The sequence below is a fragment of the Mya arenaria genome, chromosome 16, assembly GCF_026914265.1.
Source record: "Mya arenaria isolate MELC-2E11 chromosome 16, ASM2691426v1".
Classification (NCBI taxonomy): domain Eukaryota; kingdom Metazoa; phylum Mollusca; class Bivalvia; order Myida; family Myidae; genus Mya; species Mya arenaria.
In genome coordinates this window covers 49,990,553-50,014,168 of record NC_069137.1, presented here as the reverse complement: position 1 = coordinate 50,014,168, position 23,616 = coordinate 49,990,553, and the positions used below count along the sequence as shown (strand labels likewise).

Below are 23,616 nucleotides of genomic sequence, written 5' to 3'. Positions count from 1 at the left end.
AAGTAATTGAAAACCGTTCATAAGTTATACGAATAATCTAACACCGTAAGGGGAGCATCATTAAAAAGTAGACATTTGTAATTTTACAAATTTCGCAACAAATTAATTGCGTTTCAAACGCTTTAATATAATACGTTTTGATTAACTCATTTTAAAAGGAAGTAAATTACTTAATGATATAAGAATCAAAACTTATTAACTGTTGCCTGCCTTTCTATAATTTTTTGAACAACATTTTAGTATTAGTTTTGTCAAGGGAAGTAATAGAAATGTTTGACATTTTGTCCCTTACTTAAATTTCCCAATAACGTTGCATTGCTAACTCACTAAAAGAATAAATACTATTTTCATTTTTATGTATTTTTTGGTTATAATTTAACTTTTACTAATCATAGAATGATATTTTTTTATTGATATAGTCAACTAACTCTAGAGCGTCTACCGTACCACGTGATTATTATAATATTCCAATATTTGACGAGGGGGAGGTATTACTTTACCCTCATATAAGGCGAAACTGCTATGAATAAATAATCCACATATTTACGGTTCAATAATGTTTTGAAATCCAGTATCGATTAATACTAAAATCAGATAGCTGCCATCCAGTAAACGAATCAACGTCACGTTTTACGTATTCAAGTCTATTAAGTGAGTGTCTCAAAATAAATTGAAAGCCTAATTTGTTAAATCAAACAAACGTTGCCAAAACTATCCAACGTATCTCTTTGTGCCGAAAACGATACAAGTATCGGCCAAATACAGTTCCGTTATTACCACCAAGCCTTTAGTGGCAGTCGGTACTTACCCGGTACCGGGACAATACTTTTCACGCCATCGGGTCATTACCAACACCCTAACTAGGCTAGCACAGGCCAAACACCTTTCACACCGTCTGGCCATTACCGGTAGCAGTGATATCTTTCGGCTTATTGCAACCATAACGAAGCCGTACGACCATATACCGGTACAGGTTTAATGCCGTGGTGCTGACTGGCTGGTCTGAAATTGTACTCGTACGAGGACAAGGCAGGTGCTTATTCAAAAACACGTTTACTTAGCATGCCTTTATAATCTTTTTATTGTACACTACCGATGGTGGGTTGACTAACCAAACAAGAACCATAGTTTAAGGGCAAATAATCCGTTACATTTTATGAAAATGGTAAATTGGCCAATGTTAATATTTTAGTAGTATTTTACGTGTATAGTTATCCACAAATGCTTTGTTTTCTACATATGAAAATATATTAAGTGATAAAGTTGTAATACTAATAAGTGTTCTCGAGACTATTTAACTTGACGCAAAATTGGGACAGTCACCCTGGGTGCAGGGTGTTATGGGAATCTTTGTCATGGATATAATTCCCGATTTAAGTAGTTTCACTTTAGAAAATTATGTTGATAACAAAAATGTACACGGTAAGCAAAAGAGATTGCCATAAGATATAATATATATACAGTATTGCCAATGCATACGTACCAAAATTTTACTAGTTGATTATCTTGCCATTTTATTTTACTTTTAAATTTGTCTCTTTCTTGCGCGTTTACAAATTAAGATTTTAATCCGAACCATATACATTTACAAATTTGTTTGGACATATTGTTAATGAAAAAGACAATTGAGTTAATTTGACTAAGGTTGTTTTTGTTATTTTATAAAAATTAGATAAAATTTATACTATCATATAGCTAAATGTCACAAAAAGTATATACGTATAGATCTCTTCTTAAATGACGTAAATCAATGTATAAACCTGTGCATATAAAATGACTATGATAATTTCTTACTCCTATGTTGCACGATTCATTTAATATAAAATCATTGACAGAGACATAACGGTAGTTTTATCAATAATAATAAATCACTTGTATAAAAAACAAGCGATTCTTAAAGCTGTACTCTCACAGATTGACCGTTTTGACAACTTTTTAATCTTTTTTAAAGCCAATTTTTGCATCAATGTCTTTAAACCAGTAATATAAGACTGCTGACAAAAACCATATCGCAGTTTTGTTTTATTTTCAACCGTAAATATGAAAAAATGCGATCTGATTTTTTGTCAGCAGTCTAATATCACTGGTTTTCAGCCAATCACGAGAAAATGGCTCATTCAAAGACACAAAATAAAAAAGTAGTCAAAACGGTTAATTTTTGAGAGTACAGCTTTAATTGTGAAAGGAAGAAAAAAACAGTAAAATCCATTTGATTAAAAAACACATCATTTATTGTTTACTTTCGTCAAGTTCGCTTCCCTGAAATTGAGTTTTACAATAGAGACTGATTTCCTATTGCAAAAAAAACCACAGTTATTTAGAAATAAATTATTTTAAAGATTAGACATTAAATTATTTCTACTTGAATCAAACATTGCATTCAATTTATAATAATTAACTAATTTATTGTTATACCATACCTGCCTTTATTGCTATTGTTTACCTCGTTCCATATTGTTTTATCTGATTGTAAGGTAAAACTTCTGTATTAGTATAGACATGCTTCTGCGTACATGTCGGAGCGCCCCTACTAAGGGCTGGTTTCTATTTTTCTTTTTGACTTTACCGGCGTGGGTTCAGCCTACTAAAACCAAAATACTTTTGCATGTTATTACTGTATTTTTTTCTGCAATATCGATATTATAGAGTAAAAAAATGATAAAGTAAGTGTTTGCAGATGCATTACCGGGAAAACTATTTTTTAGTCCAAAAACATGAGCGAGTCACTATAAAGAAATCATTTGGATATACATACATAATTTTGCTTACATCACTGAATCATACTGGGACTTTATAGTATTTAATACTATAAGTTACAATTTAGCTACATACGAGGATAATGACGTAAACAACTATTGGACCGTTATCGGGTCATCATATTGGGCTGATCTGGCCACTGGGCATTGCCGGTGTGCGAGCGTTTGACATCCTTGACCAATTCTCAGCTGCTTATGTGGTGTTGTTTGATACTGGTACCCAGATGGTAGACAAGTCCAAGGGAGATAACCGGGAACAAGGACCTATTGTTGAGACAAAACCGAGACTTCAGACCAGGAGCATGCTTGCTGTAATTCTTAGACGAATGAATACATACGGTTTATGGAGATACCACAGGACACGTAATTTTCCCAAATTTCCTATGTAAATTGGAAACACCTCGCTCCTAAAGAAGGCCGCTGCCAACACGTCACAGATTTATTTAGCAAATGAAATTAAGCTAGTAAAGTTTTATTGATGAAGGTAGAATAACAGAGGAAGATTATGTCAGATTATAAATCATCACATGAACCACACGGCTACACTCAACTAAGCAAATAACAAAATAAGAACGAAAATAAATGCGAAGATGTATTGTGCTACCTTCTCACGTTAATATGCCTAACAGTTGGCTGCTGCCTATGCAATGGAGTTAAAAGAAAGAAAATTCCGTTTAAAAGAAAGGAATTAACAAATAAAGTGGCTTGATTAACGTTAAAATTTGAGTTAACTCATGAATGCATGGTACTCAAAGTGATCATAGATATTCAATACATACATAAATATCTGATTTACAATCTAATAGCGTCGATTTCATGAAAGCGAAATCGAAAGTGTACTGTTGTATATTCGGACTGAATTCTTTCGGATACTGGGTAAATGAAGTTGTTCAACAGATGTTCGAATAGCTCTTAACCTATCCTATGAGGTGTATGCGATGTTTAAGCTTATACTGCAGTTAATATTCTAAAATAAATTTCTGTAGATGTCGGCAATAGTTACAAATTTTTTTATTAATCTGTGAAAATTTATTCTTAAACACAATAATAATAATAATACTTGTATTATCATGTGGTAAGTAGCTAATATAAAATTGACTTAATAGACGTACCCTAAAGCTGCACTCTTATAGATTGACCGTTTTGACAACTTTTTTAAAACTTTCTTGAAAGAAACCAATTTTTGCATAAATGTCTGATCACCGAAAATAAAAGTATACTGACAAAAAATAGATCGCAGTTTTCTTACTTCAAAAAATGATGTTTTTATGCCCATTTTTTATTTGAAGCATTAGTAACGCTTTCAGACATAAAACATTGATTTTCGAACGTAAATATGGAAAATACCATCTGATTTTTTTTTCAGCAGTCTTATATCACCGGTTTACAGACATTTACGCAAACTTTGGCTTATTCCAAGACAAATATAACAACGTTGTCAAAACGGTAAATCTGTGAGAGTGCAGCTTTATATGAAGTTAAAACAAAACATGTTTTATTAAAAAATATTGTTTACTTTTGCTTGTATTTTTTTTTAATGTGTGTATATTGACGTATACATTTAGAAAAAGACATTTGATATTTGTTCAGTGATAAAGATGCTTGACAAATAGTATATATATATATATATATATATATATATATATGTGTGTGTCTGAACTGAGCAGATAACAAACACTCCTAGAACATACACTATCCAAAGATATTTCAAGTTTTATAGACCTGTATAATGTCAGAAATAGGAAAGTGTTAAGATTTTGTCATAACTGTTTTATCACGAAATGCCATAAACTGAAGGTAATTTTACAAAGTAAATGATTTTAAATATATTAAATCATTTCATATTCTGCAAAGGGAGTGTACACAGTCCGAAAACATAATACAAAAAAATGGAAAAAGTTCAATGTAAACGCCAATGTACTGTAAAAATGGCGTAACAAAAACTTTGCAACATTTCAACCTCTTCACTGCCCGTTAAGGCATGACGCGTGCGCTGTTGGGCTCGTTACAAAAGAAGCACAAACTGACGTTCGAAAATCAACAAAATGACGTTCGAAAGTCAACTGAAGCTTGGGCAGTTCCGAAATTGGGTGAGATCGTCGATCGGTCTTCGTTGCTTAAAGGATGGTCTCTTGGACTACGTTTCGACGAAGACTGAAGAACAATATGAAACATTTGTGACATACGTGAAAGGCAGAGCCAAAATCGACACGTTCACTTGTGAAAAGTGTGAATTATGCAACCTTTTACCTCACCATGCGCTAGAAAAACGGCCATGTAACCAAAAAAATGTCAAATCTTGTAATTGCAAGCGGCAGGGGGGCAGACGGATTTGTCCTGAGGGCGGGGCTTGTGGCATATTCTATGACTGTGTCATTGATGAACATTCTCAAAAAGACCCAAGTTGGTGCAACACTTCAGTTGAACTCTGGTCGACTAATAGCTTTGAATTTTTGAAATGTTATATTTCAACACCCGGATACAAGAACAAAATATCTCTTTCTCAAATAGATGCGTCTGGGCTGTTGAGCATATGTCTGAACAATATGGGATTGAATGCTGCTTTCAATAATATTCTTGACTTGTTAAAGAAGGTAAGTGTAAGGAATGCTACTATAAAAGTTAGGTTGCTACATCATATGAATGACTTTTATATAAACTATACGATGTGGACAGTTAATTTTAAGAAAAAGCGCGCAAAATGTGCGCGATGACGTTTGATTGAGAACGGACTTAAAATACAGAACTGTGAAAAATATCAAACGAATATTTTCACTGTTCTAAACAGTGAAAATATCATTTTTATTTCTTTGATAAATCTATATAAACTACCGGGAAGCCTACAATGAAACAAAACATTTATTTGAAAAAAAAAATGTATTCGCTGTGTAAACAAAACGAACAAAAAACATTAAATACAGTCTAAATTGTTTTTATTTTGAAGAAATAATAATTACGTATAAAGCTTAAACAGAAGTTGTTTTATTGCCAATATATTTCGCTTGTAACATAATGTTATCATAGATATCGCTTTATTTGTGCAGGTTAAAGATTATAGGAATGAAATACTTCATTCAGGCGATCTCAAGATCAGTAACGAGAGGTTGAAAGAATACCTCAACGACATGAAAGGAATTTTGCAACATTCCGAACTGGATGAAAACGAAGCTGCGCAAAGAGAACTAAAACAGCTTCAAATGGTATGTATTAATACGTATATTTAAACATTGTTCGTACTTGAGACTAATTATACAATTTGGTGTTGTTGCATTGTTTCGTTGTCTGCTTAGCGTACTCGCTTTTCGCCGTTTGATTCCCGGCCTGGGCACAAGTGAATTTGGTTCGTGGTTACCAAGCCGGAAAAGTAGGTATCTTCCGAGTTCACCGGTTTTCCCTACAACACAAGACCACACTCTCGTGTAACATCTTATCGACGATTGATTGATAAATGTTGTAATAACTTTTTTCACAATCATTGTAAAATAAAAAAATCCTCGAACCTTAACGAGGCTAGGACCTTTTTAAGAAAATAAAAAATAGACTAAAATCAATTTGCAGCGTTTTTTTGACAACTTAACAAATAAACCTTAACCATCTTATATATCACAGCTAGAAACCGACGAGATTGTCATCACATCCCAGGAAGGTATCAATATGAGAAAGGATGCATTAAAGGCAGTTATTGAAAGAGAAATCGAATTGAAGCTTAATCTCTCCGACGAATATTCATCCTTATCAACAGACGATGACACGACGACTGTGAAAACGCCTTTAACCAATGGCGACACATCTGTTGTGAAGGCGACTTTAACAGCAGAAGAGAGGGACAAAATAGAAAAAGAACTCGCTCAGCTAGTTTGTATTGAAAACAAGCACTACAGGTGCATAGAGGCTTCGCTTCAGGAAGTGGAAAAAGAGATGCTGAGAGTAAAAGATACTATAAGAACGCACAGATCAGATTTAGAAGAAATCAAAACGGGCCTTCTTTCTCAACATAATGTTTTGCGTTCTTTGTCAGAGGTAAGAGTTCATTTGTTGGCACAGCATCTACGTTTCAGAAAATATATTTCATACACGCTTTGAAGATGTTAAAACATCAATGCCAAATTTAAAACGTTACAACAATATTTTTATTAGGTTTCAACATCTGAATTACGACCAGTGTCCGGAATACCGTAGTAGCTTATTATCTATACCTACATCGGGCATTTCCGTCAATAAGACATATGTGCAAAATAAAACAACACCATATCTAACTTTTTTCCGTATTCTCTTAAAGGAACAACAGAAACAAAGTAAGGTTTTGGTGGAGACACATACTTTGCTCGAAGATGTTTGTGCGACAGGAATTGAAACACATTCTACGGCACAAGCAACTCATAAAGTTGTCCTACAATCAAGCAACGGTAGGCGTTTATTTTAGTCAATACATGGTATTTCGAAAGCAATAATTGACACTTTAAGTTTTGGAGGCTCTGATCTTTTTTCCAATACACAATTATATTTGACAATTTATAATTAAATAAGTTCAACACCAGTTTTATTGTGGCGTTACGTGGTAGTTATTGTAAGAAAACGAATAACTCTATTTCCAAACCTTCCAGTTTCTCTAGCATGCGTTACGTTTTCTTAAGGTATGGTGGATAGCGATGGACATTGATTATATTGATTACGGCACAACTCCACCATTCATTTTCATGAAATTATACTCGTACCATAGTATGGCTTATAGGCTAATGTGCATTTTTCAGATATCAAAGAACTTACCGAACAGATTCGACGAATGAATGCTCCGAATGTCGTGCCAGGTTTGTGACACGTTCACGTCAATTATTAAGGATTAATAGAAACTATTTCATATTGCTGTCTTGATCAAGGACTATTTAAAAAAATGGTACCAGTGTCTCCTTTGCCTGGCGCATCGCGTCGAGTATAATACTAGACATACGATATAGGACGAACAACCGGGGCCCGTTTCAAAAAGCATTTTAGTCGTTCCTTAAATGACCTTAAATCCGTTTAAGTGTCCCAAAAGGCAAGACATCGATTTTTCTTTTAAATTCCTTACCTTTCAGTTTATTCTTAATACTAAAGTAAAGTGTAATTCACTCAAACAAACAAACTATGACACTAAGATAAATTCAATTTGACGACCAAAATTGACTAACATCTTTATTGAAACAACCCCAAGGGGCCTGACGGTCTCCCTGTTATGTATTACGATCTCTTCAACAACAACAATAGGGGTTGTCCGGTAAGCGCAGTGGTTAGCGCACTCGCTTCTCACCAAGGCGATCCGGGATCGATTCCCAGCCTGGGCGCATGGTCGTTTGGTTGGTGATCACCAAGCCGGACAAGTGGGTTTTCTCCGTGTCTTCCAGTTTTCCCCACACTCTCGCGCAACATCGTGCCAACGAGAGTGACATGGTATAAGTTATCATAACTTTCTTCACAAAAGATAAAGTGCAAATGCCATCTTGATTTTGATTTTCAGTTTACAATTGATATTTTTTATCAGAACTGAAGCTGACAGTTAACATCTCTAACACTGACAAAAATGGCGAAAAGCAGCTGTCACAGAGGCTCGTTGAGGTCGGTACCAGTATCGTAAATATGGAGAAAATTCCTCCTGAAAAGAAAACACAGCTTAGACATTGTCTGAAGATGGCATTAAATGAAATTGAAAAAGGTAAGTTAAGTTCATTACAAAAATCTCTTGCTTGTGGTTTGGTGTGAACTTTATTTTGTCAAATTGCTCTATTGTAAGAAAACGTAAATGTCACTTTATTTAATTTACATAAGCATGTACATTTTTCAGATGAAAACGAAGTTACGGCATTGAAAGAAGAATGTTTAGCTATTTATGTACGAAGCAAGTCTTTGATAGCCTGGGCTGACCTTTGTGAAAGGTGTCTTGCAAAGGAGTTTACACAGACATTTAGATCAGTAGAAAGGGAAGTAAGACGCCTGACTGGTTTAAAAAACGTTGAATTGGACGTAGTTGTCTACGAAGAGGACTTTTTGAAATCTGTTAACGCAATAGGTACTGTATATCATTGGTTTTTATTTTTACAAAGTTATATATATCTATATTTGTTTATATACTGGCTGATGATAGGTGTTGTACATATAAGCCAAGGTGTGAAGTGAAATAAAGATTTAAATCCAAGGGGATCCTCGGTTCGGGTCATGATTGGATCTTTCACGTGGTCTCTAAAGGACACGATTATTGCTGGTTGCTGTCAAACAAACGAACTCCAGTGTGATTCGTATCAGTTTATGATAGATATCTTCGTATTCAAGTCAAAATAAATCCCATTATACTAAAGAGGTCTGTATTGATCTAAAATACTCGAATACATTGTTCACACAAGTACAAAACGAAACTGGTGTTGAAATGTAATTCACTTCGCAGTCTTAGGTTCAACGAGAAGCGAAACTATTCAGGAAAATGATAATGCAAACACCAACAGAGAGGTCGAAGAAGTGAGAACTGTTCAAACGTCATCCGGAAGAAGACGATACCAGATTTGCTTCACTTTTGAATCGTCAAGTGATTCAGATGAAAGTTCAACCGCCAGAAGAGAGACGTCCTCAAATGACAATACTGTGACGGCAGATTTCCTGGATGGCTTAGACGAAGATGAAGATAATGAAACAAATGAAGACGAATATGACAAGGATGTGATTGAAATGATTGAAATCGACACACGCAACACTATTATGAAAGAATCACACATGGGACAAGCTGGTAATTTCTTTTAATTGATTAAACTGTCGATAATAGCTAACATCAAGTTGTGTGGAATATTTTCATAGTGTAAGATTGCGGATGTGACATGTATTGAAGAACGGTAACATGTATATTAGCTTCTAATGTTTGTCGAAACGCATTAATGAGGATTAATGAAACCGGAGTTATAAGTATGAGCTCGGGTTTGTACTAATAGATTTGACAGATGGTTTCTGCTTTATTAATAAGGCGTTCAATGTAAACGGATATACCGTGAATTTAAATGATATTTCGCTAGTCCACACAATAATGGTGCTGTTTTTCATTGCAGATATTCCGAATGAGTTGGTCTGTAAATCATGCAGGAAAAAGTTCCAAGCAAGTGAAGAACTTTCCGACCATCTATCAGAGTACTCCAATATCAGCCACCGTCTCTCCGATGAGCGTTCTAAGTGGACACAAAGGTCTCCTCCTAGAGGAGTGAAACTTGAAAACTTCACTCTTTGTGAAAGGTAAAACATATGTGTTGGTGTTAACTGTTTGTCATTTTAAGATTTTTTAGAATTTGATTTTGTTTATTGTGGTGAGGTTTTCAAAGAACTCATATGGAATTTCAGTTGTATTTGGAGTGTAAACTTCTAATATAGATATAGTAAAAAAAGACTTTCATTGCATAATACATACTTAATTTCGCTCTTGAGAGTTTCTCACAATTTTTTTTTGTATTTGATATGCTATCGATTCATTTGCTAAACAACGAGATTTGTATTTGGATGTCTTTGCATGTATACTTCTAGTATGATTTTGGAATTTTACATACATGTCTATACAGAGGTTCCGATTTTTGCGCTAATTGAATTCAGGTATTCAAAGAAGAAAGCATGTCCGTACGGAGATAAATGCACTAGACCTCACACTGATAGCGAATTAAAAGAATGGAATAAGCGACTGGAATCAATGAGACAACTTGTTCTTCATATTGGAGAAAATATTGAGGGTCTAGCGTTGGGTTATTCTTTGCACAAGCTTTTTAAAGAAGAAAAGCAGATGAAAGCGGTATGATTGATAAATATATTGTCGTTATGATGTCGTATAAATTGTTATTATAAAATCTCTTTTTTAAATTATAACACCGCTATGTGCTGTGGGGGCGGGCTGGGAAAATATTTATTTCCATCTCCGCCATTGAAGAGCCGCAATCAAACCGAAACAGCTATTTTTGTACTCTTGTGAATTTTGTTCTACCAATTTTTTATTTCCAGACAAGGCAAGAGCTTGATTTTGTATTCATCCAATCTCTCTCTGATTTGAATGTACATACCATCACAAAGAGGTTCAAGAATAAATGGACGTTCAAAATAAACAGCGAGGTAACCATTAGTAAATTACTCGATTCGAATGTTATGAAAACGTATTTGTATGTGGATATGATATATCTATTCGGTGATATGATTTGAGGAGCTGTGCCACGACGAAAAACTGTATTCAAACAAAATAGGCAGTTTGTTTCATATACACAACGAAGTTAGTAACGGCCACTATTGCCGTTATATGCACGGTAGTCGACCGGAACTATTTTCGGTTGTTTAAAATGACCTTGTCTTCTTTTTAAAAGTTAAAAAAGTCTTATATTTCATCAAAATATATCACATAAATATGACCATAATTGCATTTGTAGATTTCTATGCATCTGGACGAATATAAACCGTGATTTTTAGTCGTTATATCACGCAAAAGTAAAATTATTTCCTGATTACAGACTAAGTTTATCAACGGTACAATAATTGACAATTATTGACTTAAAATGAAATAAAGATGTGATTTTTTCTAGTTCTTAAATAAAAAAGTGAGTTTGAAGTCCTGACCTAATTAAGTAAGCGATATTAGCCAATAACAGAGTTTTAACATACCTTATATTGGATACATACTATATACTTGGCTCGAATATAGAGACATTTAGTTAGCACATCTACAGCGTGACGCAGAAATGTTTTCACACTATTCGTGACATCATGGTTTAAAACTTTTGTGACGTCATGCTATCAAGCATGTTTTTGTATCTTAACCTAGCCTTTTGCAAATACGGAATAGAACTGCATAAAATCAATATTTTAATCGGGAAGAAAGTTGACCAATCATTTGATGCTTAGAAAGTAAAGTACCAATGTTTTACCAGAATATATATATCTTTAATTTCTCTTCCAGTATTCTCTGAAAAGTGTGTGTCTAACTGACCAGGAAGCTTCGACGTACTACAGTATAAGTAATATAACAGACAGCACAGACAACCGTGACGATTGTTACGAAAGGTTTCAACAAAAAGATGAGTGGAAAAACCCAAAATATTTGTTGGACCGAGGTGTATACAAATATACGATAAAGGTTTGTACATGTATCAGTCCATACATGTACTGGTTTAGAGACTGCTAAGAACATGTCGTATTCCCAATTGCCATTATAACTCAATACTACATATACATCAGTTGGCGTGAGACCACAGTTATTTTTACTATATGTTCCATATAGAAACTAACCTGGCTTTTGACTTTATACACATCCTAATTGAAAAACAAGGACATGGCATCTCTAGAACAATTCAAGACACAAAATATAATCACAAGAAAACACCATGTCGACCATTGAACCGACTGTCAAAATTGAGTTCAAATACTTAACCCTTCTGCCAAGGAGTCAATCTGCTACAAACAACTAATTTTCAGACTTCCACAAGCTATGATTTTTCCAATATTTACACTGAAAACTATCAATTTCTGCAATAGAGTGTCAAATTCAGTCAAGTTCTCTGCAAAAAGAACATTTTTTCTTCTTTTTCATTCAATTTTAATAAAATATTGATACTTGAACACAAGCACTCTTTTTTCTGTATTCACATCCGGATCTTGGGGGGGGGGGGCAGATAACTGTGGTCTTGAGCCAGTTGTAGACATGAAAAGACTGACTTTAATCGGTTTCCATTGGCCTTTTCTGTACATATGTGAAAAAAACGACTGCTTGTATTCATTACAATTTATTCTTTTTTGGTTTTTAGGTTGCATTCCAAACAGAAATATACGGATCGTTTTATCAAAACATCATCTTTGATTTTGGAAAGCCGGAACTTCTTCTCAAACAGGTAGCTGTAGAATCTGCGCCTGTGACAAGCGTTGATGAAGTTCGTGACAAGTTTGAAAAACAGTGCGAAGGGAGATGGCAGGAAGAAAATGTGAACGTTATGGAGTTCTTTGAAAGGTAAGGGTAGTGAATATGTTCGTACTACAGTCGAACCCCGTTGACTCGAACTCGCTTGGCTCGAATTCCTCTTCGGCTCGAACTGTTGTAAAGGACCGATTTCATTATACTGAAGGAAAGCTTTACCGCTTGGCTCGAGTTCCTCGTTGGCTCGAACTGTTACAAAGGACCGATTTCATTATACTGAAGGAAAGCTTTACCACTGGCTCGAATATTCCGAGACTCGATGTATTTTTGCCGGTCCATGCGAGTTCGAGCCAACAGGGTTCGACTGTACATACATTATGTAAAATACCGGTATGAGATACAGGGATGAGTCAGCCGTCAATTCTTTTTTGTATGAGCTTGATGAAAGGCACAAGAAACGAAGTCCAACATACACTAAGAGATATATGCATTTCAATATCTAGCCCCGCTTACCTATATAACCGAGCTTTATACTTACGTATGTTGTAACATCATATGTTAAAACAAAATGATGCGAACGGTACCTGTACATTGAAGAAGCAAGTGCAAATAACGCTTCTCCATTTTTAAATTTAAATGCCACAGCCTTGAATACGTACGCCTTTATAATGTTGATCAAGCTAGGGCAATTTTATTATTTCTGCTTTTATTAATGAAATCGAGATTGTTGTCATCATGTTCCGTATATTGTGCTCCCGCAAGAAAGGAGCTATTCCGAAAGGTCTTGTTACAAATCTGATTTTGTTCCAACGTAGAACGGAGGAAGATGATATAGGAATCAAACTTATGAAGCAGTATCCGCTTAAAGAGCTCCTATCAGAAGAATTCCCGGATTCTCTTAATAGGGAAAACTACACGACATGGATGCACATGATGTTGTATGCAGAGGAGCAGGCTGGACTGGAGGAAATTTCAAGGTGAGGCCAGATAAGTTTCTCACAACGAGAAGCCCGTGTTTTTCGGAACCTGCTGCCCATCGTGTTTGTCTTTCATTTTATGGAATGTCAGCCTCGGCCAAAAGAGGCAAACGGGATAAAAACTTAATTAAACATATTGACCTTCACCGAGCAGATTCATTTGTTAAAAAAATACAAAAAAGAGTGTCCAACTTGCCTCAGTTGTCTATACATTTTGTATTTGTTATAATTTGGGAGTTTGCAATGCGGTTATGTTGTACCTACCTTAACAGTCCTTTTTCTTATTAGTAATAATGATCAAAACGCTAAAGTGCAATATGGAGCCAGGAGGTATTTCAAAACCAATAGCATTTACTCCTCAGTGTGTTTACATGTTCATCGAATTGTATTACTGTGATCGACACGTGCGTACTTGGATAAGAGTTAACATTTGAGTGTTTTGTGATTGATGGGATAAGTGTGAGGTAGTGAAAGAAAACCATTATAAACCCTCAATAAAATTACATTTTTCTGACTGTTCTAAGGCTTTACCAATGTTTTTATTTTGTTCTGTATTTCTGGCTTTGACCCTGTGCTCTTGAACGGGTTTTTTAAGCTTGCGACGATTGCAATTGTTTCAGTAGTTTGAGCAAAAACTATTTTATGAACTGTTTTGGATTTTAATAAACTCGTATCGTAAAATGGTGCTAAATAACTCATTGGTTGATGATAGCTGCTTTATGATTTCTAAGCATGGCTTTGATGTACAACATTTAAATACCTGAAACCGAAAAGAAATCATGTGCACTTTTCAGTTTTGCGTTGAGCATTGTTCAACGAACCAGGGCAATACAACTTCCGATTGCCAATTTTCATCCTTTTCAAATATGAAATATTAAAACGTGTTTTGTATCACGTGTGCACTTGTTTGATGTATCTGATGAATATTGTAGATTCAATATCAAGACATACTTGATCTTGGAAGATTGTCTTAAACCAATTGACAACCCGACGTCTGAAACACTGTATGCTCAAGATGGAGAACTGTTTGCGCGAATTTCTCTAAACGACGAGTTGTCTGTCGATTCGAAAATTGGAAAAATGATTCTGAGACAGACTCATATGATATGGATTGCACCAGTTGCGGCTGAAAGTGGATATGCACATTCAAAAATGACGGTATGTGTTAATTCAAGACAATAATATATATGCCCGTTTTATCCTTTAAAGTTATTTAACCGCTCTCGATAAATATACCAGAATATATTGAACTCAGGTTCGCGTGCATATGGCTATCGGATGAAATTAAGGCTGATTTGCATAAAAAATGGTGTACCATGCCTGGTTATTTATTTGTGACATTTCGATATACGCAGCTGCTTTATCGAATATGAAAATCTCATTGATTGTATAATAAATTCCAAATAAAGCTTTAACGCAAATATTCACAAATTGTATTTCAAGTGAAATGTATAAGAAAACTTGTTATGCGTATTTTAGCAAATCAAATTCTTAAACCTTAATTATTGTTATTTAGGTTTATGAAGCCCGAATAGAACATAGAGAGCGTGATTTCATAGATGTAGAATTGTCCAGACAATGCGTACAGGGACTTAGACTTAAATGTGGACTGGAAATACAGGTCGAGGTATAATTTGCTTAGTTGTTGGTGTAAATAGGGATATTTGATTATAGTAACTGGTGTTGGTAAAAGATAAATCCTTTACTATTAGTTCGGTAGACGCAATATGTATTAGAAGTAATAGATATCTCAACGGTGTCATGTCAAACATTTTCGGGTGCTTACTTTGTTCATTGATACCAGATTTATATAAAATATTATCATTATACGATGTTACAAATGGTTGTTAAGTTAGTTGCTGTCCTTTGCTTGAATTGTTCGAGAATGTTGTTTTTTTTATTTTACTTTCGTAGATACAATTTCAACTCGACCGCGTCGTATTTTGTGAAATGCATCGGGCTGTGGACAACTTACATCACCTAGACTTTGTTTTTCCGCCTCTCCTCCACACACACGATTTTCAAAAGACAGCGTCGGTTCTGTAAGTTATATACGAAATAGTATGTGAAACGCCATGAATCATGTTCAATCAATGTTTAATAGTTCGTCATAAGGTTCACTATATGACTAATGGCGTATCGGTCGCGAAAACATAAGCTTTCGTTGCCATAGTACCCTCAATACTGAGGGAAAAGTCTAAGTTTGGCATGAAATACAGTGCAATGGCATTTAGTTTTTATTATAACCCGATATTCGTTTTTGTGAGAGAGGGCAAACCATTTGCATTTAGACGTTTACCGAATACGAAAATACATATCTCACTCAAGCTCTTGGCCCTCTTTATTCGAAAAAAAGTCCTTAATAACAGGACTCACCTTTTTGTTTTCATTCCATTCGTGTTATAATTACATTCATAAGAGATTTTGGACTTTAAAAGTAAATTATCCTCATCATTATCGTAATAAATTTATTTTTAATTAGTAAGAATTTAAACCTGATAAAATGACTTCAGCTTGATACGCTTAAGAACATTCGAAACATTTCGGCCATTTGTTGATTTGCCACCCTAACGTGTTAACAGTATCGTATGAAATAAACTATAAACCATAATTAAATCATGAATCTTCGTTATATTTCGGTTTTGTTGCTTATGCCAAATTTTAAAATATAACATTTATGTTAAAGTGAGCAAAATATAATGCGCTCTGTCCAATACTTAAACAAATTATAACGACATACATAAAAGGACAATTAAGATCTATTTTATATATACATTTCAGAGAAAGGACATTCGATAACGAAGGGATGGGAGATCTTAATCAAAACCAAATTACTGCCGTGGTCAAGTCTTCCTGCACCCTAAAGAAAGTGACGCCACCGCTTCTTATTGTTGGGCCCTACGGGACGGGAAAGACATATACGATTGCACAGGCAGTGAAATACATCATCACCCAAAGCATGAAGTCTCCACAAGAACCAAAGTCTCGAGTGCTCATAAGCACTAGTTCAAACAGGTAAAAATATATTATTTCTTGCAAATTGTTTTATCAACAATATATTCAGTCCTAAAACAAGTGCACGTATTCCTGATATCTCCATTTAAATGGTACATCTCAATGAATTTGAAATATGAACATTATAGGGTTATGTTCGTTGATCAGACAAGACAAGCATTTTGCAACTGCTAAAATTGCCCCTGTTCGATTGTTGTACGACTAATTGTTTCATTTAACTCAAAATTGTTTTCAATTGTCATTGAACAGCGAGGCTGACGCGTACATCAAAGATTACATGCACCAGTTTGTTGAAGCTGGCATCTCTGAAGCCCGGCCACTGAGAATTTACTACAAGTATCGATGGAAACAGACTGTTCCAAAAACTGTCCTGGCTTACTGTACACTGGAAGAGAACGACGGAAAAAAGGGGACATTTCGGTATTTTACTTTGTTTCATTAATGGAAAAATGTCTGTTTGCGTCTGAGCGGACTCCAGAAGACTTCAATCATTAGCCCATAGCCTTCGATTAGCTTTGCGGCCTTACTCGGCGTTTATTATGTGGTGATAAGCGCAATTGTTTGCAATTGGGTAATCCGGCTTCGGTTTGTTTGTTGACAAAATTAAGCGTACACATATATTTCGTATTTTTCCGATCATTTTTATTCTGCGAATATTTTCCTATGAGTGGCTGACTTATTTATGTAGCTATCATTTCCTAGCTATTCATACTATATATTGAGTGCCTGTATTTTTACCGAAACTGCATGGTCGAAATCGAAAAAGAATATTTTCTGTAGGTGAAAATGTGCAATTTCTCAATTCAAATAGCCTAACGAAATGAAGATAATCATTTACACTACCAGAATGAATTTGGCTTGCAAATCGATATTGAAAAGATCATTCAACTACATTGGAGTTAATGTCCATCAGCTTTGTGTTTTAATTTTTGAATGAGGTAGAAATAAAGAGGAATTGGTATACCAATGATAATGACTTTATCAAAAAGATAAAAATAGTGACAAATGACAGTCAACGCCTAATATTTCCATGGACCTTTGCTGAAAATGCCATTTTAGCTCGACTTTTCGAAGAATAAGGAGAGCTATCCTAGTCACCCGAGCGTCGGCGTCGGCGTAACCACTTATGTAGTTTTTGAAAGAGTTTGTGTACCACCGCAAAAATATTTTCAAAGTCCATTGACATATGGCATTGAAACTTTGCACCCTTGTTCACCATCATTCCCCCTAACCTGTACACAGGAGGAGGTAACTCTATCAAGCATTTTGACAAAATTATGCCCCTTTTTTTACTTAAAATTTATGTTAAAGTTTGCATACCACCTCAAATATTTTCAAAGTCCATTGACATCTGGCTTTGAAACTTTGCATACTTGTTCACCATCATCCCCCCAACCTGTACACAGGAGGAGGTAACTGTATCAAGCATTTTGACAGATTTATGCCCCTTTTTCGACTTACGTTAAAGTTTGCGTACCGACTGATATTTTCAAAGTCCATTGACATCTGGCTTTGAAACTTTGCACGCTTGTTCACCATCATTCCCTCACCGTATCAAGCATTTTGACAGAATTATGTCCCTTTTTCTACTTAGAATTTATGTTAAAGTTTGCGTACCACCTCAAATATTTTCCAATTTAATTGTCATCTGGCTTTGAAACTTTGCACACTTGTTCACCATCATGCCCCCAACATGTATACAGGAGGAGGTAACTCTATCAAGCCTTTTGACAGAATTATGCCACTGTTTCGACTTAGAAATTATGTTAAAGTTTGCGTACCACCTCAGATCATTTCAAAGTCCATCGATATATGGCTTTGAAACTTTGCACACTTGCTCACCATCATGATCTAAACCTGTGTACATGGGGAGGTCACTGTATCAAGCGTTTTTACAATACTATGCCCCTTTTTTACTTAGAACTTACATACCACCTCAGATCATTTCAAAGTCCATCGATATATGGCTTTGAAACTTTGCACACTTGTTCACCATCATGATCTAAACCTGTGTACAGAAGGAGGTCACTGTATTAAGCTTTGTTACAATAGTATGCCCCTTTTTTATTTAGAACTTACGTTAAAGTTTTCGTACTACCTCAAATATTTTCAAAGTCCATTGACATATGCCTTTCAAACTTTGCACCATCATGATCCGAACCTGTGAGACTTTATATAATGGTATTCAACAACCCAGCCTAATTGAATAACCAAGTTAGATAACTGTATTTTGCAAATAATGGCCCTTTATTATTAGACCTAAAAATTCTGGTTAAAATTTTGCATGTTACCAAATTTAATTTAATATCTCAGCACATCATGTATTGCAATGAAATCTAATCTAACAGTGATCCATGCATGTTTCGCCAAAACTGTTCAATCCTTACACTGAAAAGTGGCGGAACAGTCGGGCGCGCTGTCTCTGTGACAGCTCTTGTTGTTGAACGAGTTTTCTTACACATCCGAATTTAAGTTGGTCCAAATAAAATATTACAACGAATTCTGATTTAGAGTTTTCGATGTTTTAAACATATATTGTGTCATCAATTAAAAATAAACCACATTTTAATGTTTTGTTTCAACAGATCCTATATATTATTTACAAAATCATCGAATGTTAATATTTCCGTTTGTAAGAATTGAGTAACTAAGCTGATTTCCTCCGCATGGTCCGCTCATAATGGTCAATCTAATATTTCTAATGAATCAATTTTTATTGTTAATTATGTAACGTTACTGCGTTTTAATGCCCGGTTTCTGGGTGTTTTTGAATTTTGTAGATCACCAACCAAGGCCGAAGTTTCTCAACACAGGGTTATTGTGACTACCTTGCATACTGCAAAGCTGCTTACCTATCTAGATCTTCCAGAAGGTATTGAACTTTTTATTATCCATATTTGTCCTCGATATTCGAACGGTCTAGTAGTATAAGTGTTCATATCTTATCCAGGATGTAGAGTGTTTATGTCAGCTTACAGATATCATCACAGTGAAAGCAAAAGTAACTGTTACAAAGTGAACTAACTATATGCATTTGATTGATTGTCTTTTATTTGAAAACAAATTTTAATATGTCAAACTTATGATATTCAAATCCCTAAGAATTTTATCATGAAAAAGCAATGTTACCTAAATCATGACATTGTATTCTGTTCTTTAGATTTCTTCACGCATATATTCATCGACGAAGCAGCGCAATCCCTGGAATGTGACTTGCTTATACCAATTTCATTGGCTGGAGCAAAAACACGGATTATACTTGCTGGTGATCATATGCAGGTTTGTATAGCTTTCAGAAACATACCTGTTTGAGCTATAACAACCAGGGTTACATGTATATAACGATTTACGAAGTCCTTAAACGTTCTTTTGTTTTACAAATAGAGTTCAGGCAAACATTGAGAAAAGTAGTTCACCAAAGGTTAGACTTGTCCTTTAAGAGGTTTTTAACTAACCTATTTTGATTCTATAAATTGATGCAACTTAAATAATTCAAAAATACTACGCTTGTGATCGGTTTAATAACGTATTATTTCGGTGAAATTTGGCGGAAGAAGTGACATTTACAACACCATTGTTCAGACAATTTATTTTATTCAATGTTTGTATGCCTTTAAAGTGTTAGAATATTTCAGGACAGTTAAGCAAAGAATGTGTGTAACTAAACATTCAATTTCTTCTTATTTTGGTCCGTAGAGGTATGAAGTCATTTGATCAATATACACATTTTATAGTTCTTCGGACTTCACAAAGTGCACTATCTGAACATTTCATACACGGATGAACCGCAGTGATTAATAAGTGAATCAGTTTAAATTGTTTATTCCAGATAAGCCCTGACGTTTGTTCAAAGATTGCCCAGCAAGAACAATTTCAGATGTCAATGCTAGAGCGACTTGCAGAGTATTACCTTATGGACAGCCCGTTTGTTGTTACTCTTGGTGACAATTATCGCTCTAACAAGGCTATCATTGACTTCACCTCAGCTCTCTTTTATGACAGCCGTTTGAAAGCAGTCAAAAATCCTGCACCTCATAAGGTTTACTATCCGCTCACTTTTTTCACTGCCAGAGGAAAAGAAATCATGCCTGACTTGAAGATTGGATATTACAACATGTCTGAGGTTTGAAAGCTGATGGGTTAAATAAGGCACAGACATAGTTACACATAAGAATACTTAAAGTTGATTTCATGAATGAAATTTACCATTAGAAATGTCGCGAATGGTTGTGTTATGTTATCAAATAATTTAACGTCATATTGTTTGTCATATTAACGCTTAAAGTAAGCATAGATGATTGTTAATATGTTTCTGATATGGGAATATTATACGATGGTTTACTAGGCAATCATTGGATATGCTCTGATCTTCCACTAGTATAAAAAATATCGACAGAGGTGCAACAGCAATGGAGGTCAATTTGATTAATGTCGATTATTGATAAGTCTTAGGTTATTTAAATAAATATAGGTTATAAAAAATGACTGATATTTATAGCGACCAAGAAGGGACATTGTCTCTTTATCAAGTTTAAGACCCATTTATATTTAATCATTGCGTATTAATGCATACATTTTCCTTAACAGTTGTACGAAGTTGTTGATCAGGTCCAACAACTTTGTAAACACTGGCCGCGAGAATGGGGAAGGTTTGACAGAAAAAGCATCTGTGTTGTCTCGACATACACCATGCAGGTAAGATTCTCAATACCTGCATTTGAAGGTTCGTTCTATTGGTTTTCTTACATTTCCATCTAGTATATTGTATAGATTTAAAAAAAAGTAGACTTACATTTTGAAAGAAAACCGCTGAATGTTACGTTATAGTTATCGACCTTTTATCTCTACATACGTACATTGTCTATATATGTTCTGTAAGGATTGAACAATTGTAAAAACATTGGTATATTTTAATCGTGATAAATGTTTGGCTAAAATATGAGTAAAAGTGACTTGTCCCCCCCCCCCCCCGCAATTATGATGGTCGCCAAAAGTCATTGAAATTTCAACGTTGATATGTTCTCTTTGATCGGTTGCTTAATAAATTCACAATATTGCTTGCAGATGTGTTTCATCTTAACCATGATATAAACGAGTGTGCTCTCAGCCTCTGTAGTTATTTATTGTTCATTTTTTTCGAAAAAAAGGGCATGTGTACGGGTTTTTTTTTTAAAAACTTTTCACATAGACAGTGTTTTCAAAAAATACTGACACTAGCAACACTTTCATTTCAAAGTATAAATATATTCTATTTCGTAGCTGTCATTATTCATATGCGAATGGAATAAACATATTGCTGTAACATATCTGTAATACTGTAATATTAATGGTTTTAGGGAGGGCCGATAGTGGGGTTGTACCCATATGAACCCGTTTAAACGCCCAGTAAACTCGTGTTCCAGTGAACACGTGTTTCACCTAACACTCCACCATTTATAAATAAAGCGTTTTTATCTTTGTGCGGTCTGTGTGTTGTGTATGTTGGTTTGTGTCTCTCTTTTAGTGTCATTTGTGCCCTTATGCTGTCGCTTACTGACAGGATTTAAAACTAAAATTTTGACTACTGTACTTGTCACGGTAGTTGTGTTTGTATGTTTGTGTTTCTCGTTCAAAGTAGTTTAGGTCTCTTATATTTGAAATTGTCTGACTACTCCGATTGTCGTTTGGGCCTATAATCATGATTTATATTTGAAATCATTTGAAGACTTGGTTCGTCGTTCGGGCCTTTAAACAGGATTATATTTAAAATGGTTTGACTTCTGGGCCTGTAAGCAGGATTTATATATGAAATTGTTTGACTTCTTGGCTTGTCGTAGGGGCCTGTAATAGGATTTATATATGAAATTGTTTGACTTCTTGGCTCGTCGTAGGGGCCTGTAATAGGATTTATATATGAAATTGTTTGACATCTTGGCTTGTTGTAGGGGCCTGTAATAGGATTTAAATATGAAATTGTTTGACTTCTTGGCATGTCGTAGGGGCCTGTGAATAGGATTTAAATTTTGAAACTGGTTGACTACTTGGCTTGTCGTTTGTACCCCAAGCTTTGAAATGTTGACTACTAGCTTTGTCCCTGTAGTGTTCATGGTGTTTTTCAAATCATGTTTCAGATATGGTGCATACGAGCAGAGTTGCGGAGACGAGGGATTCACCACGTCCCAGTCGAGATGGTTACCAACGTCCAAGGTACGCTGTTTCTTGTTTTTTCATTTATTAGTTTTGAAGCGTCTAAACTTCAAAAAGAGGAGTTGTATCATGAAATTTTATTTTTAAATCGCACCGTCCGTCCGTCTGTCCGTCCGTCCGTCCGGCTCTGTAACTTTCCTTGTATAGACAGATTTTAAAATAACTTGCCACATGTGTTCCACATACCAAGACGACGTGTCGCGTGCAAGACTCGTGTCCCTACCTCAAAGGTCAAGGTCACACTTAGTGTTTATTCATAATGGAGTGCTGCATATAAGGACATAGAGTATAGGTTGTCGTGTCCGGGTTGTAACTTTCTCTTGTATGGACAGATTTTAAAATAACTTGCCACATGTGTTCCACATACCAAGACGACGTGTCGCGTGCAAGACCCGTGTCCCTACTTCAAAGGTCAAGGTCACACTTAGTGTTTATTCACAATGGAGTGCTGCATATAAGGACATAGAGTATAGGTTTTGGTGTCCGGGCTGTAACTTTCCCTTGTATGGACAGATTTTAAAATATCTTGCCACATGTGTTCCACATACCAAGACGACGTGTCGCGTGCAAGACCCGTGTCCCTACCTCAAAGGTCAAGGTCACACTTAGTGTTTATTCACAATGGAGTGCTGCATATAAGGACATAGAGTATAGGTTGTCGTGTCCGGGCTGTAACTTTCTCTTGTATGGACAGATTTTAAAATATCTTGCCACATGTGTTCCACATACCAAGACGACGTGTCGCGTGCAAGACCCGTGTCCCTGCCTCAAAGGTCAAGGTCACACTTAGTGT

The 23,616-nt window shown here is 35.2% G+C and overlaps 1 protein-coding gene across 5 annotated transcripts in view; it reads left to right on the top strand.

Moving 5' to 3' along the window:
- Positions 1–3,399: 3,399 nt before the first annotated feature.
- LOC128222124 (probable helicase with zinc finger domain) overlaps positions 3,400–23,616 on the top strand; it is a 32,329-nt gene continuing 12,112 nt past the window's right edge. For 2 of the 5 annotated variants that reach the window (XM_052930992.1, XM_052930989.1), the window contains exons 1-25: positions 3,400–3,632; positions 4,611–5,350; positions 5,801–5,956; positions 6,366–6,776; positions 7,036–7,162; positions 7,508–7,564; positions 8,275–8,445; positions 8,575–8,799; positions 9,172–9,507; positions 9,821–10,001; positions 10,353–10,545; positions 10,752–10,859; positions 11,695–11,871; positions 12,539–12,738; positions 13,461–13,622; positions 14,555–14,780; positions 15,139–15,249; positions 15,537–15,664; positions 16,404–16,637; positions 16,887–17,057; positions 19,418–19,509; positions 19,798–19,916; positions 20,467–20,760; positions 21,225–21,332; positions 22,748–22,823. In XM_052930992.1, coding sequence (XP_052786952.1) covers positions 4,802–5,350; positions 5,801–5,956; positions 6,366–6,776; positions 7,036–7,162; positions 7,508–7,564; positions 8,275–8,445; positions 8,575–8,799; positions 9,172–9,507; positions 9,821–10,001; positions 10,353–10,545; positions 10,752–10,859; positions 11,695–11,871; positions 12,539–12,738; positions 13,461–13,622; positions 14,555–14,780; positions 15,139–15,249; positions 15,537–15,664; positions 16,404–16,637; positions 16,887–17,057; positions 19,418–19,509; positions 19,798–19,916; positions 20,467–20,760; positions 21,225–21,332; positions 22,748–22,823 — 4,612 coding nt within the window. In that variant the 5' untranslated portion in view covers positions 3,400–3,632; positions 4,611–4,801. Of the gene's footprint in view, positions 3,686–3,729; positions 3,832–4,610; positions 5,351–5,800; positions 5,957–6,365; positions 6,777–7,035; positions 7,163–7,507; positions 7,565–8,250; positions 8,446–8,574; positions 8,800–9,171; positions 9,508–9,820; positions 10,002–10,352; positions 10,546–10,751; positions 10,860–11,694; positions 11,872–12,538; positions 12,739–13,460; positions 13,623–14,554; positions 14,781–15,138; positions 15,250–15,536; positions 15,665–16,403; positions 16,638–16,886; positions 17,058–19,417; positions 19,510–19,797; positions 19,917–20,466; positions 20,761–21,224; positions 21,333–22,747; positions 22,824–23,616 lie in introns of those variants that run through there. The other 3 variants (XM_052930990.1, XM_052930991.1, XM_052930993.1) reach the window with 3 other exon arrangements.